Source organism: Hibiscus syriacus, unplaced genomic scaffold (genome assembly GCF_006381635.1).
Source record: "Hibiscus syriacus cultivar Baekdansim isolate YM2019G1 unplaced genomic scaffold, ASM638163v2 tig00013285_pilon, whole genome shotgun sequence".
Taxonomy (NCBI): Eukaryota; Viridiplantae; Streptophyta; class Magnoliopsida; order Malvales; family Malvaceae; genus Hibiscus; species Hibiscus syriacus.
In genome coordinates this window covers 767,358-786,796 of record NW_024062299.1, presented here as the reverse complement: position 1 = coordinate 786,796, position 19,439 = coordinate 767,358, and the positions used below count along the sequence as shown (strand labels likewise).

At 37.9% G+C, this 19,439-nt stretch overlaps 3 protein-coding genes and 1 long non-coding RNA gene across 4 annotated transcripts in view; 3 read left to right on the top strand and 1 right to left on the bottom strand.

Moving 5' to 3' along the window:
- The window catches only part of LOC120206002 (bidirectional sugar transporter SWEET2a-like), a 27,448-nt gene extending 11,467 nt beyond the window's left edge, over positions 1-15,981 (top strand). The window contains exon 9 of the mRNA XM_039205751.1: positions 15,961-15,981. The gene's annotated coding sequence lies outside the window, so the exon portion shown is untranslated. The remainder of the gene's footprint in view (positions 1-15,960) is intronic.
- On the top strand, positions 8,188-9,383 carry LOC120206001 (xyloglucan endotransglucosylase/hydrolase 2-like). Its single transcript, XM_039205749.1, has 3 exons — positions 8,188-8,487; positions 8,564-8,757; positions 8,927-9,383. Exons 1-3 carry the CDS (start codon positions 8,215-8,217, stop codon positions 9,333-9,335), a joined length of 876 nt encoding a protein of 291 aa, XP_039061680.1. The 5' UTR covers positions 8,188-8,214; the 3' UTR covers positions 9,336-9,383.
- LOC120206004 lies at positions 11,452-19,008 on the bottom strand. The gene is made up of 2 exons (XR_005524075.1): positions 18,963-19,008; positions 11,452-11,622 (listed from the first exon to the last, which is right to left on the bottom strand). It is a non-coding gene; the product is annotated as an uncharacterized LOC120206004 (long non-coding RNA).
- On the top strand, positions 14,170-19,439 carry LOC120206000 (ABC transporter B family member 9-like). Its single transcript, XM_039205748.1, is given in 14 exon segments — positions 14,170-14,472; positions 15,011-15,065; positions 15,146-15,321; positions 15,391-15,612; positions 15,698-15,936; positions 16,013-16,538; positions 16,630-16,903; positions 16,984-17,063; positions 17,066-17,456; positions 17,459-17,657; positions 17,751-17,979; positions 18,075-18,605; positions 18,692-18,779; positions 18,782-19,439. Coding segments are annotated over 14 exon segments (3,870 nt in total). The 3' UTR covers positions 19,339-19,439.

Here is a 19,439-nt window from a genome sequence, read left to right as displayed (position 1 = left end):
TTTGATGTACATTATCATTAGGTCTCTAATATCCATTAGTATTAGAGATGTATATTACATCTACTACTTAGGACTATAAATATAGAGAATTAGAGAAAGCATTATACACAACTCAAATTGAGATAATAATACGATCCTCTTTTCTTATTCTTCAATTTTTGCTTCTTCATATTTTCTATTGCTTCGTTTAAATTATTTCATAACAATATATATATATATATATATTTTAAATCTATTCAAATTTTTTCACCGTAATAGTATATGTATTTTCATATTTTATCATATTCAATTGTATAAAATTCAACACACAATATTATAATTATTAAAATTGGGAAGGTGAGAATTCAATTTCTTTTAATTATTTGATTTAAAACAAAATTTAAATTTAAGGGGATATATGGGACACAAATTTTCCATTGGTCGCTCTGTCATGTCCTGTATTTTACTTTTTTTAGGTTCGATCTAGTCTAGTCGAGTCAAAAAATTTTGAGTTATTTGAGTTGACGAGTCGTATTTTGTAATTTGAACTTAACTTGAACATTTTTCAAATCGATTCGAGTTATTCGAATTTCTATACAATTTTTTTATAATTATTTATAGTATTATGGTAAGAATTAATTCCTATTTTTTGATTTTCTCTAACCATAATATATATATATATATTCATATTTATTCACATTATAATGTTATTTAATAAATAAAATATAATTTAAAATTATAAAATATATTTATAATATTTGTCGTAATGTCTTTTTTTGATGAACGAATAAGTTTTTGATGAAAACCTCGAATTTATGACTTATTTGGGAAAAATTGATTTTTTTGTTTATTTTGATTAAATTGATTTAAAGTCACCATCGACATTTGTGTTAGGTAGACATTTGGGTTAGGTAGGTAGAACACCCCAAAAACGTCTTTTAAACAATTTTAAGAAAAAATCATTTTTAAGACAAAAAACTGGTATGCGCTTTTCAAATATTCATTTTAGGTTCGGGCGTTGATTACGCATGGGGAAGAGTTAGCTCCCCACAACGTCCAAAGATTAGTACCTAATCGCTTGTATGTTGTCGTGGTGGTGGAAATTATAATTTCGAATAGAAAATTAAATTATGATCCATTTATTGAACATTGATTAATTTGTTTCGAATTATTTAATAAAGAACATTCCATATTCCGAGAAGAGACCACGAGATTCAAATATTCATTTTAGGTTCGGGAGTCGATTACGCATGGGGAAGAGTTAGCACCCCCACAATGCCCAAAAATTGGTACCTAATCGCTTGTATGTTGTTGTAGTGGTGGAAATTATAAACTCGGATAAAAAATTAAATTCCAATCCATTTATTGAACGTTGATTAATTTGTTTCGAATTATTTAATAAAGAACATTCCATATTATGAGAAAAGACCACGGGATTCAAAGATTTATTTTAGGATTGGGAGTCCATTACGCATGGGGAAGAGTTAGCACCCCACAACGCCCAAAAATTGGTACCTAATCGCTTGTTTGTTGTCGTGGTGGTGGAAATTATAAATTCGAATAGAAAATTAAATTTTGATTCATTTATTGAACATTGATTAATTTATTTCGAATTATTTAATAAAGAACGTTCCATATTTAAGACCAAGGGATTTGCACTCCAACTACTAAGAATGTTATCTCATGGATTTCTTCTCTATAAAAGAATGCCCTCTCTTTATTCTTGGTAACAAGAATATATAAGTCGAATATTTGTACGATGAAATGTCGAATAAAAAATGAAACAATGCTATTAAAGAAAATAAATCATGTATATTTCCCTTATATAAACTAAAAAAGGAATAATAATTTATCAACTTATTCGAACACCCTAAGAATTTTGCACTATCGGTTTAAATGTAGAAAGTAGGAAAATTAGAAATACATTTATTTTATTTAAAGTGAGTTTGAAAAAAAAACAATCATCAAAAGAATATAAGAATGTACAATTTTACTCAAAATAAACTCGATTTATTTCAAGTTTACTTTTCGTTCGAATGTCGTCTTGATCACACTACTTCTATCAAGTTGTGCTTTTTACGCCCATTCTACTATAAATGTTATTGAAAATATACGGGTATAACAAAAACTTACTAAGTATTCATATCGAATATATGAGTAGTTGCAACCTTAACAAATGGAGACCATATTAAAATAAAACAAAATGAGAAGTCAATGACAAAAATAATTAATAAGCAGTATGCAATGGTGACCAATATGCATAAATTAAAACTACAACATCCAATTTATAAATAAAATAACAAAGCAGAACCCATTAGTGACTAAAATGAAATAATATAAAGATCAATGACGATTTTCAAAGAAATAGCATAACAGTAGTGACTAAATTATAACAAAATAAAACATAATGATAAAATCAGAAAAAGCAAGAAAATAAAGCTCCTAGTGACTAATATATAAAAAGGAAAACCTAGGGGGACTAAAGATCGATTTTCCCACAAAATTTGTGACTAAAATGAAAACTAGTAAAGTCAGAGCGTTAGATTCAAATAATAAAATAAATAAGGAAAAGGTGGCTATTTTGGAAAAATGAGGCAATACTTGGGACCCAAGCATGTTTTCCTCCTTTTTAAACCTTAACAATTACCTAACAGGACAAGAATGGGAAAATACCACAAAAATGACCTATAAATTGGAAATAAAATTAAAATGACCCAAACCAGTGACTAAGATATAAATATGCGGCTAAAGGATGGGGAGTTATATGGCTTTTTCCCTGTCTTCCCTGTCCTTCAAAGCAAATGAACAACTCTGTTCACGTGTGGGATTCATCCTTTACCAAACTCTGAAGCATCATCCTTTTTCCTTCTTTTAACATTCCTCCATAATGAAACAGTTAAGCTGTTAAGAATTGGTTAGGTGGTTAGAGTTGTTATCAGTTAGTTAAGACTGTTAGCTAGCTAAGCCACTGTTCTTGAAAAGCTCTATGAGCATATATAAAAACAATGTACACGATTACTTTGAAGATAAGAAAAGTTTCTGAAATTGACAGTTCTAAAGTCAGTATATCAACATGGTATCATTCGCTAAATTTCCTGGGCAAAGGTTTCTTGTTTCCGCTGTGTAGAAGGCTCTTCTCTCAACTGTGACTAGCGTTGTTTGCTTCTCATCATGTTCAATAGCGATGCATCTTCTCCAGCCATGGAGTTCACCACAAGAAGCACTAAAGCGTTCTCCAATAAAAAAGTGAACGTAGTTCTTGATGAAACGAACTTCTTGCTCTGGAAACAGCAAATCTTGCTGACAGTTCGCAGCCATCGCCTTGAGCGATTCTTGATGGGAACGATGAGGTCTCCGCCAGAGACCATAGTTAGCGATGATGGAGAAGTCTTGCCCAATGAGCTGTTTGAAGAATTTGTCGCTCAAGACAGCGCCCTTGCGTCGTGGTTGCTCTCCACGATTAGCTCGCAGCTTCTGCCTCAGTTTGTGGGTGTTGAGACGGCGTCATCAGTCTGGTCCACGGTGCTTCAGTTCTTTGGGAACAGATCCATAACTGCTGTTATAAGCTTACACTATAAACTGCAGTCTCTCAAGAAAGGGGATGACTCGATGAGAGTATACATCACACGTGCAAAAGAAGTGTGTGATGCCTTGCAGTCGTGTGGCAGTGTCGTGTCCCAAGCTGAACATGTTGCCAGCATACTAAAAGGCCTTCCTCGAGAGTACCAGCCGTTTGTTGCAGTCATAACAACCACACGTGAAGCCCTAACTCCTGACACAGTGTACAGGATGCTACTGGATGCAAAAACCCAGTTAGCTGGCTTTGGTGATCAACCTGAAGTGTTGCCAATAAGTGCTAACATTGCTCAAGGGACAGGTTCAAACAAGTCATCCGTCTCTAACAACTATTACGATCGTAAGCCTTCTCGACCACCGACTAGTTCTGATGGAAGGACTGGTGGTAGAGGCAGAGGTCGTGGCCGTTATATGCAGTGCCAGCTCTGTGGTAAAAATGGCCACCTTGTAGACACCTGTTGGTATCGTTTTGATCATGACTTCCCTGGGGTTACAGCTGGTAGTAAGTCGTATTCAAAGGACCAGCCTGCAGATGCACATTACTCTGCATATGAAACTAAGCCTGCTGAGTGTGAAAGTTGTTGTGTTCGAAACAGCGGGTCTCAAATTGATACACGACCTCAAGCGCTTACCTCGACAACAAATCGCGAAAGATGGGTGGTGGACTCAGGTGCCACCCATCATGTCACCCCAGATGGAACAGTCCTTAGTCATAGAAATGACTACAACAGTCCAGGTAAGTTGGTAGTTGGCAATGGAGTAGCCTTAGACATCAAGGCAGTTGGTAACTCTATCTTATGCTCGTCTTCTAGAGCCTTACTATTAAACGACTTGTTGCATGTTCCTAGGATAACTAAGAACCTCTTGTCTGTTTCGAAGCTTGCTAGGGACAACAATGCCTTCTTTGAATTTCATGCACATGAGTGTTGTGTTCGTGATGAAGAGTCTGGGGCTGTCTTGCTTTGTGGAAAAGAAGAAGGTGGTTTGTATTCGTTTGTTGCTGATCCTCAAGTGACAGCTCTAGTTGCTGAAGAAGCTAGTTCCATGGCTGCTTCACTTGACTCCTACGAACTTTGGCATCGACGGTTGGGCCACCCCTCTCATGATAGTTTACTAAAAATTTGCAAAGAATTGAATGTAAACATTTCAAGGTCAATGAATAAAATGTGTCCTGCTTGTCAAATGGGGAAGAGTCATAAACTACCATTTCACAATTCGAACATTGTGTATGATACTCCTTTTCAGCTCGTGTTTACAGACTTATGGGGACCAGCACCAGTAACCTCAAATGGCTTTAAGTACTATGTCACCTTTATTGATGCGAGTACTAGACACTCGTGGCTTTATCTGTTGAAAGACAAGTCAGAAGCCGTCGTTGCGTTTGGCTTGTTTCAGAAAATGGTCAAGAACCAATTCAACTTACCCATTAAAGCAGTCCAGAGTGACTGGGGAGGAGAATACATGAGGCTGTCAACCTCGTTGGTTAAGGAAGGTATTTTACATCGTGTGACTTGTCCACACACGTCTGAACAAAATGGTGTGGTGGAACGCAAGCATCGGCATATCATCGAGCTTGCACTTGTCCTTCTTGCTCAGGCGTCTATGCCAATACGTTTCTGGTCATATGCAGTCATTACTGCAGTGCACTTAATCAATAGACTACCAACAAGAGTGTTACAAGGGAAGTCACCATTTGAGAAATTTTTTGGCAAGAGACCTGAATATGAGGGGCTGAAAGTGTTTGGTTGTCAGTGCTTTCCACACTTGAGACCTTTCTTGAAACATAAGCTTGACTTTCGATCGCAATCGTGTGTCTTTCTTGGCTATAGTCCTCACCACAAGGGTTTCCAATGCCTTGCACCCGATGGCCGTATATATGTGTCTCGACATGTGATTTTTAATGAGCTAAATTTTCCTTTTGCAGGCCCTACTCATACAAGTTCCTCAGCTCACAAAATCAGTCCACAACTACTGCCTCTAGAAGTGATTACCGATCTAGGAAAATTCAGTGCACATGGCGACGCTACCTTAATGGATGTGGGACGTGATGAAATAAACAGCGAGAGGGTTCTCTCAACTGGAACAGGCGCAGTTGATGAACATGATGGAGCATCGAGAGCTGCAAGCCCGGGTGATGAGCATCCTGCTGCATCGAGAGCTGCAAGTCCGGATGATGAGCATCCTGTTACATCGAGAGTTGCAAGTCCGGATGATGAGCATTCTGCTGCGTCAAGAGTGGCAAGTCCTGTTTTGGTTAGTGACAATGAAAATTCTGTCACCCATATGACCAGTCAGGCGCAGAATAGTTCCAGTCGGGCTGCTGCCAGTACATCTGCATCTACTCAAGAACAGCCTGCTGAAGGTGTACTCGGGAATAAACATTCAATGCTTACACGTAGTAAGTGTGGTATATTTAAGCCAAAAACATACACTAGCTTCTTCGATGACTCAACCCCTACCAGTATTCGAGCTGCGTTACAGTCTTCAAGTTGGAGAGCAGCAATTCAGGCAGAACTCGATGCCCTACAAGGAAATAAGACTTGGTCCTTAGTACTTGTACCCAAAGGACGTGATGTTGTTGGTTGCAAATGGCTTTTCAAGATAAAGAAGAATCCGGATGGGTCTATTCAACGGTATAAAGCGCGCTTAGTTTCCAAAGGATACTCGCAAGTCCCTGGCTATGACTTTAAGGACACATTCAGTCCAGTCGTGAAGTTTGCAACGCTGAATGTAGTGCTTTCGTTGGCTGTCAGTAGGAATTGGCTGTTGCGTCAAGTTGATGTGAATAACGCGTTTTTAAATGGAGAGTTGGCTGAGGAAGTTTTCATGCAACAGCCCCCAGGATTTGAAGAAGTGGCTGCAGATGGATCACCACTTGTGTGTAAACTACACAAGGCTTTGTATGGTCTTCGCCAGGCGCCTAGAAATTGGCATGACAAGCTTAAGGCGAGTCTTGAGCGGATGGGGTTTATTGAATCTTTGGCTGATGTTTCGCTCTTTGTGAAGTGTGGAAGTGGTTGCTATACACTTGTTTTAGTTTACGTGGATGATATAATTATTACTGGTGAGAGCACGAATGATATTGAGGGAGTGATTCGACTCTTGCAGGAGGATTTTTCTCTCAAGGACCTAGGAGAGCTGAGCTTCTTTCTAGGTATAGAAGTTAAGAGAACCACTGGCAAACTAGTGTTGTCACAAAAGAAATATGTTCTTGAGTTACTCGAGAGGGTGGATATGTTGCATGCTACCCCTACTGCAACCCCTATGGTTGGGTCGACAAAACTAGTTCATGATGCAGGATCGCCACTCAGTAATGCTCGTGAGTACAGAAGCTTGGTGGGTGCACTTCTGTACGTGTGCCATACTCGACCTGATATAGAGTTTAGCGTAAACAAAGCTGCTCAATATATGCATGCTCCCTGTGAGGCACACATGGCAGCAGTCAGGCGTATACTTCGGTACTTAGCCGGTACCTTGGACTATGGTCTCACCTTTCTGGCTAGTGAAGCGGGGCTGAAGGTAATAGCATTTGCTGATGCAGACTGGGGTGGTGATGCAAGTGATCGCAGGTTCGTTTCTGGTCACACGGTGTTCCTCGGACAGTGTCCTGTGGTTTGGAGCTCGAGGAAGCAAAAGACGGTGTCTAGATCGACTATGGAAGCTGAGTATCGCAGCGTAGCAGACACAGCAGCAGAAATAACTTGGATTAATGCGTTACTTGACAGTCTTGGGACCAAGCCACGTGAAGAACCGATTATCTGGTGTGATAATACAAGTGCCATAGCTATGAGCATGAATCCGGTCTATCATGCACATTCGAAGCATGTGGACATGGATGTCCATTTCATTTGGGAGAAGGTAGCTGCCAAAGCGTTGCGTGTCTGCTATGTGCCAGCCAACTGCCAGGTAGCTGATGGTCTCACTAAACCGCTGACTAAAGCGGCGTTCGAAGTCTTCAGAAACAAGATGTGTGTACTGCCTTGTTGAAGAAGGGAGAAGAAGCAGAGGGAATAATGAAACAGTTAAGCTGTTAAGAATTGGTTAGGTGGTTAGAGTTGTTATCAGTTAGTTAAGACTGTTAGCTAGCTAAGCCACTGTTCTTGAAAAGAGCTATGAACAGATATAAAAACAATGTACACGATTACTTTGAAGATAAGAAAAGTTTCTGTAAATTGACAGTTCTAAAGTCAGTATATCAACACTCCACCCCAAGCAAAGTCGATCCTCAAACAGAACATTACCCTAATATCACAACAACTCACTGTTGTTGTCACTGTTACAAACATCTTCTTGCGTATTTTCGATACGGGGATGATAATTCACAGACAGACACGTTTGCATGTATTCTAATTTGGTGAAATACAAAGACAAAATGCCATAACTGAAGGCTGGTCCCTCGAGCTCGTCCTTTACTGCCAATTGTATTGCGTCGGTTGTAGGCGTATAAAGTTGTTTCTAATAACGCCTACCCCCAGATTCTCAGCTTCCAAACAAAGGTTTTTAGCTACTGCAGTGTCGTTTCCAGCTATTTGTGCACTGTATTTGGTTCTTGGTCACGCATTCTATGCAGCACTATCATGTATATATATACGAGTAAAAAGGGTTTCCAACAACTTCACACACACATCAAATTACACTGTCCTCTTTCTTCCTCTCTAGATGGGAAATTTTCGGTTTCCGGTGATGCTTTTGCTTTCGGTTTTTGTTGGTTCTTTCTCAGTTGCATCGGCCGGTGATTTCCATCAAGAGTTTGATCTGACATGGGGTGATCAACGTGCTCAGATTCTCAATGGTGGAGAGCTTCTTACACTCGATCTCGATAAGGCCTCTGGCTCGGGTTTCAGGTCTAAAAGAGAGTATCTTTTCGGAAGAATCGATATGCAGATCAAGCTTGTCGCCGGGAACTCTGCCGGCACCGTTACTGCTTTCTACGTAAGGTCTTTGTCTTACTCTCCTTTGGTAGTAAGCTTGAAAAACCTTGTTTCTAATGTCTGGTTTTTGTTTGCAGTTATCTTCCGAAGGGCCAAACCATGATGAGATAGACTTTGAATTCTTGGGTAACTTGAGTGGGGACCCTTATATTGTGCACACTAATGTTTACTGCCAAGGCAAAGGTGACAGGGAACAACAATTCTACCTATGGTTCGACCCGACCCAGCATTTCCACACCTACTCGATCGTTTGGAACCAGCATCGGATTATGTAAGCTAAAACATCACGACCCTTCGATCGGGAAGGTACTATCACTCTCATGGGACATGCCACGGCGAGAAGCGATAGTATTTTATCGGTCGGCGGGTTGTGTAACTTAAATTCTCCAAGCCAATGAAAAACTAGAAGAAGAACTAACTCTTTTTTTTAAACTCATCAGTTTCCTGGTAGATAACATACCAATCAGAGTATTCAACAATGAAGAATCCATTGGAGTTCCCTTCCCCAGAAACCAGCCCATGAGCATATACTCGAGCCTGTGGGACGCAGATGACTGGGCAACGAGAGGAGGGCTGGTGAAAACGGATTGGTCCAAGGCTCCTTTCACGGCTTACTATCGGAATTTCAAAGCGAATGCATGTACATGGTCGAATGGCAAATCTGATTGTGCTTCGCAAGTACTGAACGCTGCCAGAAACAATGTTTGGCAAACTCAAGCACTGGATGCAAGTGGCAGAAGGCGACTCAGATGGGTGCAAAGGTATTTCATGGTGTACAATTATTGTGCCGATTTGAAGCGATTTCCACAGGGTCGACCCCGTGAGTGTAGACGTTCTAGGTTCCTCTAGCAGCAAAAATATATTTCTTGAGTCGAATAAATCATCGATAATGTTAATTGTCGAATGCAGGCTGTCAATGAAACACATGCTTGTAAACTACTCGAGAATGGTTCGGAAAATAAACAATCTTAATACAATGCAAAGGAAGTAAAATAATTCTCCGATTAATAGTAAATGAACTGATGAAATAAAAGCTGAAACATAGTTCTATAATCTAAATGATTTAAAAATAGATAAATTTACAGTAAATTTTAATCTATGCTACAAGGACCAAAGGCTTCATTCCCTATCTCCAAACTCTGAGTATGTCAATCTATGGTTTCCGCTAATACGTTCATGACGAATTTCGGAGTAGAGCAGAATCACTCCAGCCGGCACCAGTTGCATTGTCCCTGGACCTAACATTGTAAAATCAGAAACAATTGTAAGCAAACTTTAACAATACCCAACACATTCAAAAGGGTAAAAGCAAAACCAAATCTTCGGCATGCCGGCATACAGTAAATGCAGTCTGAAAAACCTACAATGGGACATTCAAACATAACAATAACTAGCTTCATCACTCTACAAGCTTATTGTTGTGACTATCGCACAACCCATTAAATTCTTATCCGAAGAATTAAGAATCGCAACAAGGTGGTCACGTGCTCACCCGTTTTAACAATATGAAGCATCATAAAGGTAAGACAAAAAGGTATAACCATAGACTAAGTCACTTCAAATCCACACCGTCATCAAAATGGCTCAACCTCCTCGTTCATGAGTTAGTACATACTTAGACACGGTGGGGTATGAAACCAGGGCATACAGAAATCAAGGAAATATCAATAGGAAGTCAGTATGTGTATGATTGAAGAACTTCCAATGGTGGAGGAAAACGTTTTGGTAGGGAAAAAGAAAAATGAAAACTATGATGCAAGAACTTTCACATGCATTATACAATAATCCACTCGTCAGGGAAATTTCGACTCCGCGGAGCTCCGGTGTGCCAAGATCTACATCCACCTCCCCATGTCCAGGAAGCGTCATAGATACATGGAAGGATATTTATATGGTATTGTTTAGGTAACTAAATGTACAAAACCAAAAATTGGCATATGAATATGACATATATCAAGGAATAGTCATGGTTTCTCCCAAGAATCCAAACTACAACTTCAGCTAAGACTCGAACTGCACCTCAGAAAACACTTAGGACATTCATTCTTATGTAGCATTACATTTCTTCCCATCACAAAGATACATAATTCGAGTCCGAAAAGCACATGTTATCATCTAGCTCAGCAATCTAAGTCCCAAACAGTCCAACAAATCTGCACTAGAGACTTCAATATACAGTTATACACAAGCACACGATGAGCATTTTGATTAGGCCATCTTTCTGCAATATTTGCTCCATCATTGGAATCTAAACTCTCTAACTATTCGGATCGGTCGCCATAGAGAACTTGACACCACGACTTCAAATAATTATCTACATTCAAGTTTCTATTTTGACTGATTGTTCTAATCGTCACCTTAGTAGCTTAGTTATGATGGGGGGAAACAGCAATAACACGGATTTAAGCAAAAACAGCAAGGATTTGCAGAGGAACAAGAGCAGTATCAGACAACATTGTAATCATTGGAGCAAAGCTAAAAGAGTAAAATCTCCCCAAATGCTCAAACCCCATCAGCTAGAACAGCAAAAACAACACTACAAAGAAAGAAAAGAACTAATCTTCATCTACACAAGCTAAAGATACATGAAGGAAAAGAGGGAGAAAGAACCTTCTTGGCAAAAACAAACTCCCAGGAAAATGTAGTGGCAAGAGCAAACTACCATGGCCACGGTGAGCTGCTTGAGACATTGTAGCAGCAGTAGCAGCAGCAGCAGCACGTTTTAAACCCTAAATTTTGTTGAGTCAAAGACGGTTAATGTTAAAAAATGTAGCTTATATATATATGATAAAAAGAAAGGGTTTAAGGAAAGCAAGGTTTTTTTCTGGGTATATAAAACTGGCAAGCACAACTACAGAGAGTAAAGAAAGTGAAAGTTTATAGCTTTGCACGACTCCCGATGAATTTGAAAAATATAAAATTTGAAGGGGTTAATTTAAATTGAATTATTTCGCTTTTTATTTCCTTTTTGCAGTATCCGTGGTCATTTGTTGTTGCTACTGCTGAGGTAGCTGTAGCTGTAGCTGTAGCTGTTTGTGCTTTATTTTTGTCTGCGCGGCCGCATTTAACACGCTGGGGTCTCAGTTTTTTTTTTGTTGTTGTTGGTTTTCAGGTTTGTGGACTTCAATTACTACAACTGCAACTCAAATGGGTTGGCATAGAAATTATGTTCTTTTTCATCTTGGTGTTTCTTCGGGCGCGTTGGAAACACTCTCCAATGGCGGATGACCATGAAGGTGGAGATGAAGATTTCTTTGCCAAAAACAGTTTGGGGATTGCTTATTCTCAACAATTAATTCATTGCCTTAACATCCAATTTCATTATATAAAATTCATTTATATTTTACTTTTTCTTTTTACACAAAAAAAAATCTACACAATATAATTGAATTTTATCCTATATATATATATATATATATAGTTACATCTAGTAAAGCTTACACGTTTATTTTCTATGAGCATATAGAAAATGGATATTGAGATAATCAGTAAAACTGATTTTTATTAAGAAAAAGTTAAAATTTTAATCTTGAATATTAAATTTAATTTAAATATTTAAAAAATATAATTCATGGAATGTAATATTATTATCAGAATGTTAATATCTTGTTTGATTTGATTTGTTTAACATGAATGTAAGATTACGATATTTGGTTAAGAATATATAATTACGGGTTCGAATAGTTACGTTTACAGATAAAGTGTGTGCATGTCAATAACTTGAAAATAATTTAAACATATATTATTTTATAATTACCTCAAACTTATTATCGGAATATTTATTTGTCTATTTTTAATTTATTTAATTATTTTTTAAATTGATCCAAAAAAAATTGGAAGAAGCTGATCAGTATATTGATCGAAAATAACATCCTGTTTATTAGATACTAACCTTTTAATATTTATTTTGAAAATTATTCAATCTGTTACTTTATCTATCATATGTAATTTTTATCCAAATTTATTCTAAAATTTAATTAAATTTATCATTATTTTATAATAATTTATTTTATTCCTAATGATTTATATTATATTCATCATAATTTCCGGTAAATGTAATTATACTTATACTCTTTAAAAAATTACTTTTCTGGTTTAAAATAAAAAATGATATTCAAACTATACCTCTTTTTCATTTATGTGCTTAAATTTTTTGTCAATATAAGTGTCTAATGTTTCTAATGTTATCATTTAGTTGCATCGACTGTAACATATTAAAAAAATTTCATCAACCACTCCAAACATACTATGTACCGTCTTTATAAATTTTTAAAATTTTAATTTAAAAAAAAACTTAAAATTATTATTATTTTAAAAAAACCAAAAAAAATTATAAAATCTCAAAAGTCCTAAAATCCTTAATCCTAAAGCATTCTCCTCACCCATCAGCGGTCCACCGCCACTGTCGCCCCTACGAACCGTCTATCCACCAGTCATCAAGCATCAATCATAACTTCAGACCCCCCAAATCCTTAAACCCAAATCCCAAAATTAAATCAAATCCCTAAATCTTAACACATATCCATCCAATCAACGTGTGAATGATCAGAGGGTAGTCAACAAGTGAGTAACCGACGACTGAGTGGATGGTCACTGATGATAGTAACCGAAGGATGAATTGAAAGTCTTGAGGTATTTTATGAAAAATTGAAACAAAGTTGATTTTTTTTGTTTTGAAAATTTATGTATATATTTTTTTAAATTAAAGGAAATAAAAATAAAGCCAAGTACTTAATTTGATAAAAAAAATCTAATATATATATATATATATATATAATTTTAACACTTATTTTTATATTAAGCTATTTTTTGAATGAAAAAAAAAGCACGTAGTTGCTTTTTAAAGGTAAAGAAGAGCATGGAGCTGCCCGGAAACAAGTTTCTACTACTTGGGAGCAAAATCGGGTGTGACAAAGACCCATAACTACAAAGTAGTATTGGCTTTCTAGACGAATCCCTAAATTTATTCACGGTTTTCCTCTTTTAGCTAGTTATGTTATGCTACTTTAATTTATTATAACTTAATGCTTATTCATTATAAAAAATTTAAATTAATTAAATTAGAAAATCGTTACCTAGAAATAAATAATTTAAAATTTTATACGTAAAAATTAGCCAAACGGTTCTATGATTTGTATATAATTAAATAAGAAATTAAGATTAAATATTAAAAAATAAATTATTTAAGTTCAAGATAATAAAGATTCGTTAAATATCTAATCTAAAAAATTATAAGGAACAAAATTTTAGTTTAATTTAAGTTTAAATTGATAAAGAAACTAAAATATCATTAGATTAATTTTTTATAAAATAGAGAGATAAAATTTATAAAAAATAAATAAATCTAGTTGACACAATATAATTTTTTTTTAAATATACACTTTTAATATTCTAGATGAATGAAAATTAATCATCGTGATTAATTATAAAAATTAAATAATATCTTTTAAAAATAATTATCTTAAATTTAAAATATTAAATTCATAACTTAAAATAAAAATTAAATATTTTATCCTTTATACGTAGTACCCACGTAATAAGCTCTTTATTTCTGTGAACTTGTTTCCACGTAATAAGCAATCTTTTATGGTAAAACACCAGATCGATTAGTTAACCCAAGAAAAGATTCGGGTTGATTCTTTTTCTTTTAGTTTTTTTGATCGAAAGAACGAAATAAAGAATCATGGTGGAAGTTAATAATGACGACGGATCATCATCAGTAGTGAGAAGTGACGGAGCAGCTTCCGAAGGAAAAGCTAAAAGCAAAAACAATGGCGGCAACAAGAAATCTGCCGATCAACAGAAAGTGCCATTTTACAAGCTGTTTGCGTTCGCTGATAGGTTGGATGTGTTTTTGATAACGGCGGGAACCATCGCAGCCATGGCCAATGGGATGACGCAGCCACTCATGACTCTCATATTCGGCGAAATGATCGATAACTTCTCCCGCGCCGATCGATCCCATGTCGTTAAAATAGTCTCGGAGGTTATATAAAAACAACTTTCTTTCCTTCCTTTCTTGGTTTTCTTTGGAATATTTTCTTCTCGTGATTTCACGCGGAAGCAATGAGGAATCAAACCGCGGTCGCTTTTTTTTCATATCGTGTTTACTGTGATTGCGATCGTAGTGGGCGCTATTGCAGTCATAGCAGCCGCTATTGTGAGTATAGCGGGTATATCGGAAGCGACGTTATCGCTATTTCGTAGGCGCTATCGCGATCGCATACCGCTATTTAAAACCCTGACAATGATATTATTTTAAGTAATAAATTCGTAATCTTACAAGGTAAAAGTATCAAATTCCTTATCATTAGATCCAAAGTTCATCCGAATATTATCATATTCATCGTTTCTCTATTTTATGGTGTATTATGATGTAAATATTGCTTAAAGCTGTGAGCATATATATATATAAATATAACATACGGTGAAGTAGTCATAGTTGATTAATGATACTAATAATGTTTAATGATATTAATTAATGAATATTAATGAATTAATATTTTACTTGTTTGATTTTTCAGGTTGCAGTGAAGTTTATATACTTGGGGATTTATTCGTGCATTACTTCATTCACACGTAAGCGTTGAATACTGTATTAACTGTTTTGACAGCTTCCTATGTATTTGCATTTTTAACACATCTATGCGGTTTTACAGAGGTAACATGTTGGATGGTGACAGCAGAGAGACAGGCTACCCGCATCCGTGCCTTGTACTTAAAAACCATACTCCGACAGGACATCGGATTCTTCGACACTGAAACGACAACCGGTGAAGTTGTCGGGAGGATGTCGGGGGATACTATACTCATTCAAGAGGCAATGGGAGAGAAGGTTAATACTATATCCATGTGTGTGTATGTGTGTGTATAGGAGGATTATGATACATGGTTTTTGTTACAGGTTGGGAAGTTTATACAGCTTCTAACAACTTTCATTGGGGGGTTTATAGTAGCTTTTATAAAAGGATGGCAACTAGCACTAGTTCTCACATCCTGCATCCCTCTTGTCGTCCTTGCCGGTGGAACCATGGCGATGATAATGGCGAAAATGTCAAGCAGAGGACAAATTGCTTATGCTGAAGCCGGGAACGTTGTGGAACAAACAGTTGGAGCCATTAGAACTGTAAGTATTCAACCTAAGTTTGGGTTTTGTTTGGGAAAAAGAATTCACTAACTCAAATCATTTCGGCGATGATTTCTTTTTTCAGGTCGCATCGTTTACCGGCGAGAAACACGCCATAGAGAAATATAATGACAAGCTGCGGATCGCCTATAGTGCCACTGTTCGACAAGGGCTGGTTTCAGGCATGGGACTTGGCACAATGATGCTTGTAGTGTTCTCCACTTATGGACTCGCTGTATGGGTTGGAGCTAAATTGATTGCAAACCACGGGTACAATGGTGGGCAAGTCATCAGTGTTATATTAGCAATCATGACAGGAGGAATGTAAGTATACATAGTATTATATACTTCAGATTTTCATTAGTTTCCTCGTCCACTGTGTTTATTATGCTGGGTTCAGGTCGTTGGGTCAGACAATTCCGAGTGTAAATGCGTTTGCATCGGGGCAAGCTGCAGCGTATAAGATGTTCGAGACGATTAAACGGAAACCGATGATTGATCCTTATGACACTAGTGGAATAACACTGGAAGATATCCGGGGTGAAATCGAACTCAAGGATGTGTATTTTAGGTATCCTGCAAGGCCCGATGTGCAGATATTTGCTGGTTTTTCATTGCATGTTCCAAGTGGTACAACTGCAGCCTTGGTGGGACAGAGTGGTAGTGGCAAATCAACCGTAATTAGCCTTTTGGAGAGATTTTATGATCCTGAATCCGGAGAAGTTCTTATTGATGGCGTTGATCTTAAAAAGATACAGCTACAATGGATTAGGGGGAAAATCGGACTTGTCAGCCAAGAACCGATACTGTTTGCAACAACTATCAGGGAAAATATTGCATATGGAAAGGACAACGCGACTCATGAAGAGATTAAAGAAGCAATTGATATGGCTAATGCTGCCAAATTCATTGACAAGTTGCCCAAGGTAAAAAGAATGCATTGGTCTTAATACGACTTTGGTTTTCCGATCAGAAAATTTCAAGCGACTAATGAAAAAATTGCTGTTTGTCTAACAGGGGCTTGACACCATGGTGGGAGAGCATGGAACTCAACTTTCAGGTGGGCAAAAGCAAAGAATAGCAATAGCAAGAGCCATTTTGAAAAACCCAAGAATCCTCCTCCTCGACGAGGCTACGAGTGCCCTGGATGCCGAATCGGAACGAATCGTTCAAGATGCACTGGTGAGAGTGATGTCCAATAGGACAACCATGGTGGTGGCACATCGGTTGACAACTATCAGGAATGCAGACATGATAGCAGTGGTGCACTTAGGGAAACTTGTGGAGAAAGGTACCATCTCAATGCCAGCTTTGTTAACCTTTGTTTCTATATTAATTCACCAGTCTGCAACATTGAGAGATTAAATCTAGGAACGCATGAGGAGTTGATCAAAGATCCGGAAGGTGCTTATTCCCGATTAGTTCGTTTGCAAGAGGGAGATAAAGAAGCAACGGTGCTCAAGGGAAGGAAACCGAAAAATCAGATGAAACTGCTGATACAGATAAGGAAATTACCCTGTCTGGAAGCCAGAGATTGAGTACGTCTTTGGTAAGGTCTACAAGCAGAAGTGCATCATCATCAAGTCGACAATCCTTCACATATACTTTCGGTGTTCCCGGTCTAGTTAACTTTGCTGAAACAGAAGAAACAGGCGAAGAGAGAAGCATACTGGATGAAGCTAAAGTTGAAAGACGCAAAAAAGTTTCGATTAGACGGCTGGCGAGTCTTAACAAGCCTGAGGTTCCAGTCCTATTGATTGGCTCCATTGCTGCAGCTGTTCATGGACTAGTATTTCCTATATTTGGTCTCCTTTTCTCATCAGCCATTAAATCATTCTATGATCCCCAAGTAAGCTTTTAAAGAATTCCAGGGCATGGGCACTTAGTTACGTCGGATTAGGTGTGGTTACTCTAATTATCGGACCGGCACAGAATTTCTTCTTCGGCATTGCAGGTGGAAAACTTATTGAAAGAATTCGTTCCATGATGTTTGAGAAGGTAGTCCACCAAAATATCGGTTGGTTCGACGATCCTGCGAATTCTAGGTACATTTCAAGCAACCTTTTCCTTTTTAAAACTTTCTCATGCTGTGAAATTTCTTGCTGCTTTAACAACAATCTTTCTTTTGAACTTCACAGCGGCGCCATCGGAGCTAGATTGTCAACTGATGCATCAACTGTAAGAAATCTAGTTGGCGATAGCTTGGCCCTGATTGTACAAAATTTAGCTACTATCATAGCAGGATTAGTCATAGCATTTACTGCTAACTGGATTTTGGCGATCGCAATCCTAGCCGCCATGCCATTTACATTAATTCAAGGATACTTGCAGACCAAATTTCTGAAGGGATTCAGTGCTGATGCAAAGGTCAGCGGTACCCTATGAAAATTGAACAATTTAGATGAAGGGATTGTTTCAGTTATACTAAAAAGTATATATGTATATGTTCAATGTGAATGCAGTTGAAGTATGAAGAAGCAAGCCAAGTAGCCAATGGTGCTGTTGGAGGTATCAGAACTGTTGCATCTTTTTGTTCGGAACAGAGGGTGATGGATTTGTATCAACAGAAATGCGAAGCCCCCATGAAACAGGGAGTTCGTCTCGGACTTGTAAGCGGTACCGGGTTCGGATTCTCTTTCTTTGCCTTGTATTGCACAAATGCCTTCTGTTTCTACCTTGGAGCCATACTTGTGAAGCATGGGAAAGCAAAATTTGATGAGGTATTCAAGGTTTTCTTCGCATTGACAATCTCAGCCATCGGTGTTTCACAAACCAGTGCCTTGGCTCCTGACACCAATAAAGCCAAGGATTCAGCAGCTTCGATATTCGACATTCTTGATAGAAAACCTCCTATCGACTCGAGCAGCGAGGATGGCTTAACAATTCCCACAGTAACAGGCAATATTGAGTTAGAACATGTCAGCTTCAAGTATCCGACTCGACCAGACATTCAAATATTCAAAGACCTGTGTCTCACAATACCTAATGGGAAGGTATTTATTATCAATTCCATTTAAGACCCAAATCTCATTTACTACTAGAGAACTCACTTTGCTTTGTTTTTATATCATATTTGCAGACTGTTGCACTTGTTGGAGAGAGTGGCAGTGGGAAGTCAACTGTCATTAGCCTCATCTTAAGATTTTATGATCCAAACTCAGGTAGTGTTTATTGGATGGCACCGATATCAGAAAGTTAAGATTAAGCTGGCTGCGGCAACAGATGGGATTGGTTAGCCAAGAGCCAATACTCTTCAAAGAGACCATCCGTACCAACATAGCTTACGGCAAACAGGGAAATGCAACCGAAGAAGAGATCGTGGCAGCAACAAAAGCAGCGAATGCGCACACCTTTATCAGCTCATTGCCGCAGGGTTACGAGACCTCAGTTGGAGAACGAGGAGTTCAGTTGTCTGGAGGGCAAAAGCAACGGATTGCCATTGCGAGAGCCATATTGAAGAACCCCAGGATCCTTCTGCTTGACGAGGCAACAAGTGCTCTAGATGCAGAATCGGAACGTGTGGTACAGGAGGCATTGGATGCAGTAATGGTGAACCAAACAACTGTCGTAGTTGCTCACCGCCTTAGCACTATAAAGGGCGCTGATATTATTGCAGTCGTGAAAAACGGAGCCATCGTTGAGAAAGGAGGACACGATGCATTGATGAATATTACTGATGGGGCTTATGCCTCCTTGGTAGCACTTCACTTAAACACTTCAACGTGAGGCAGAAACATTTAATGGAAGAGGCTATGCTACAATAACCATGCAGATGAACAAGATTTTCAAACTAGACTCCAATTTCTCCAGCTAAAGGGTGTTCATAT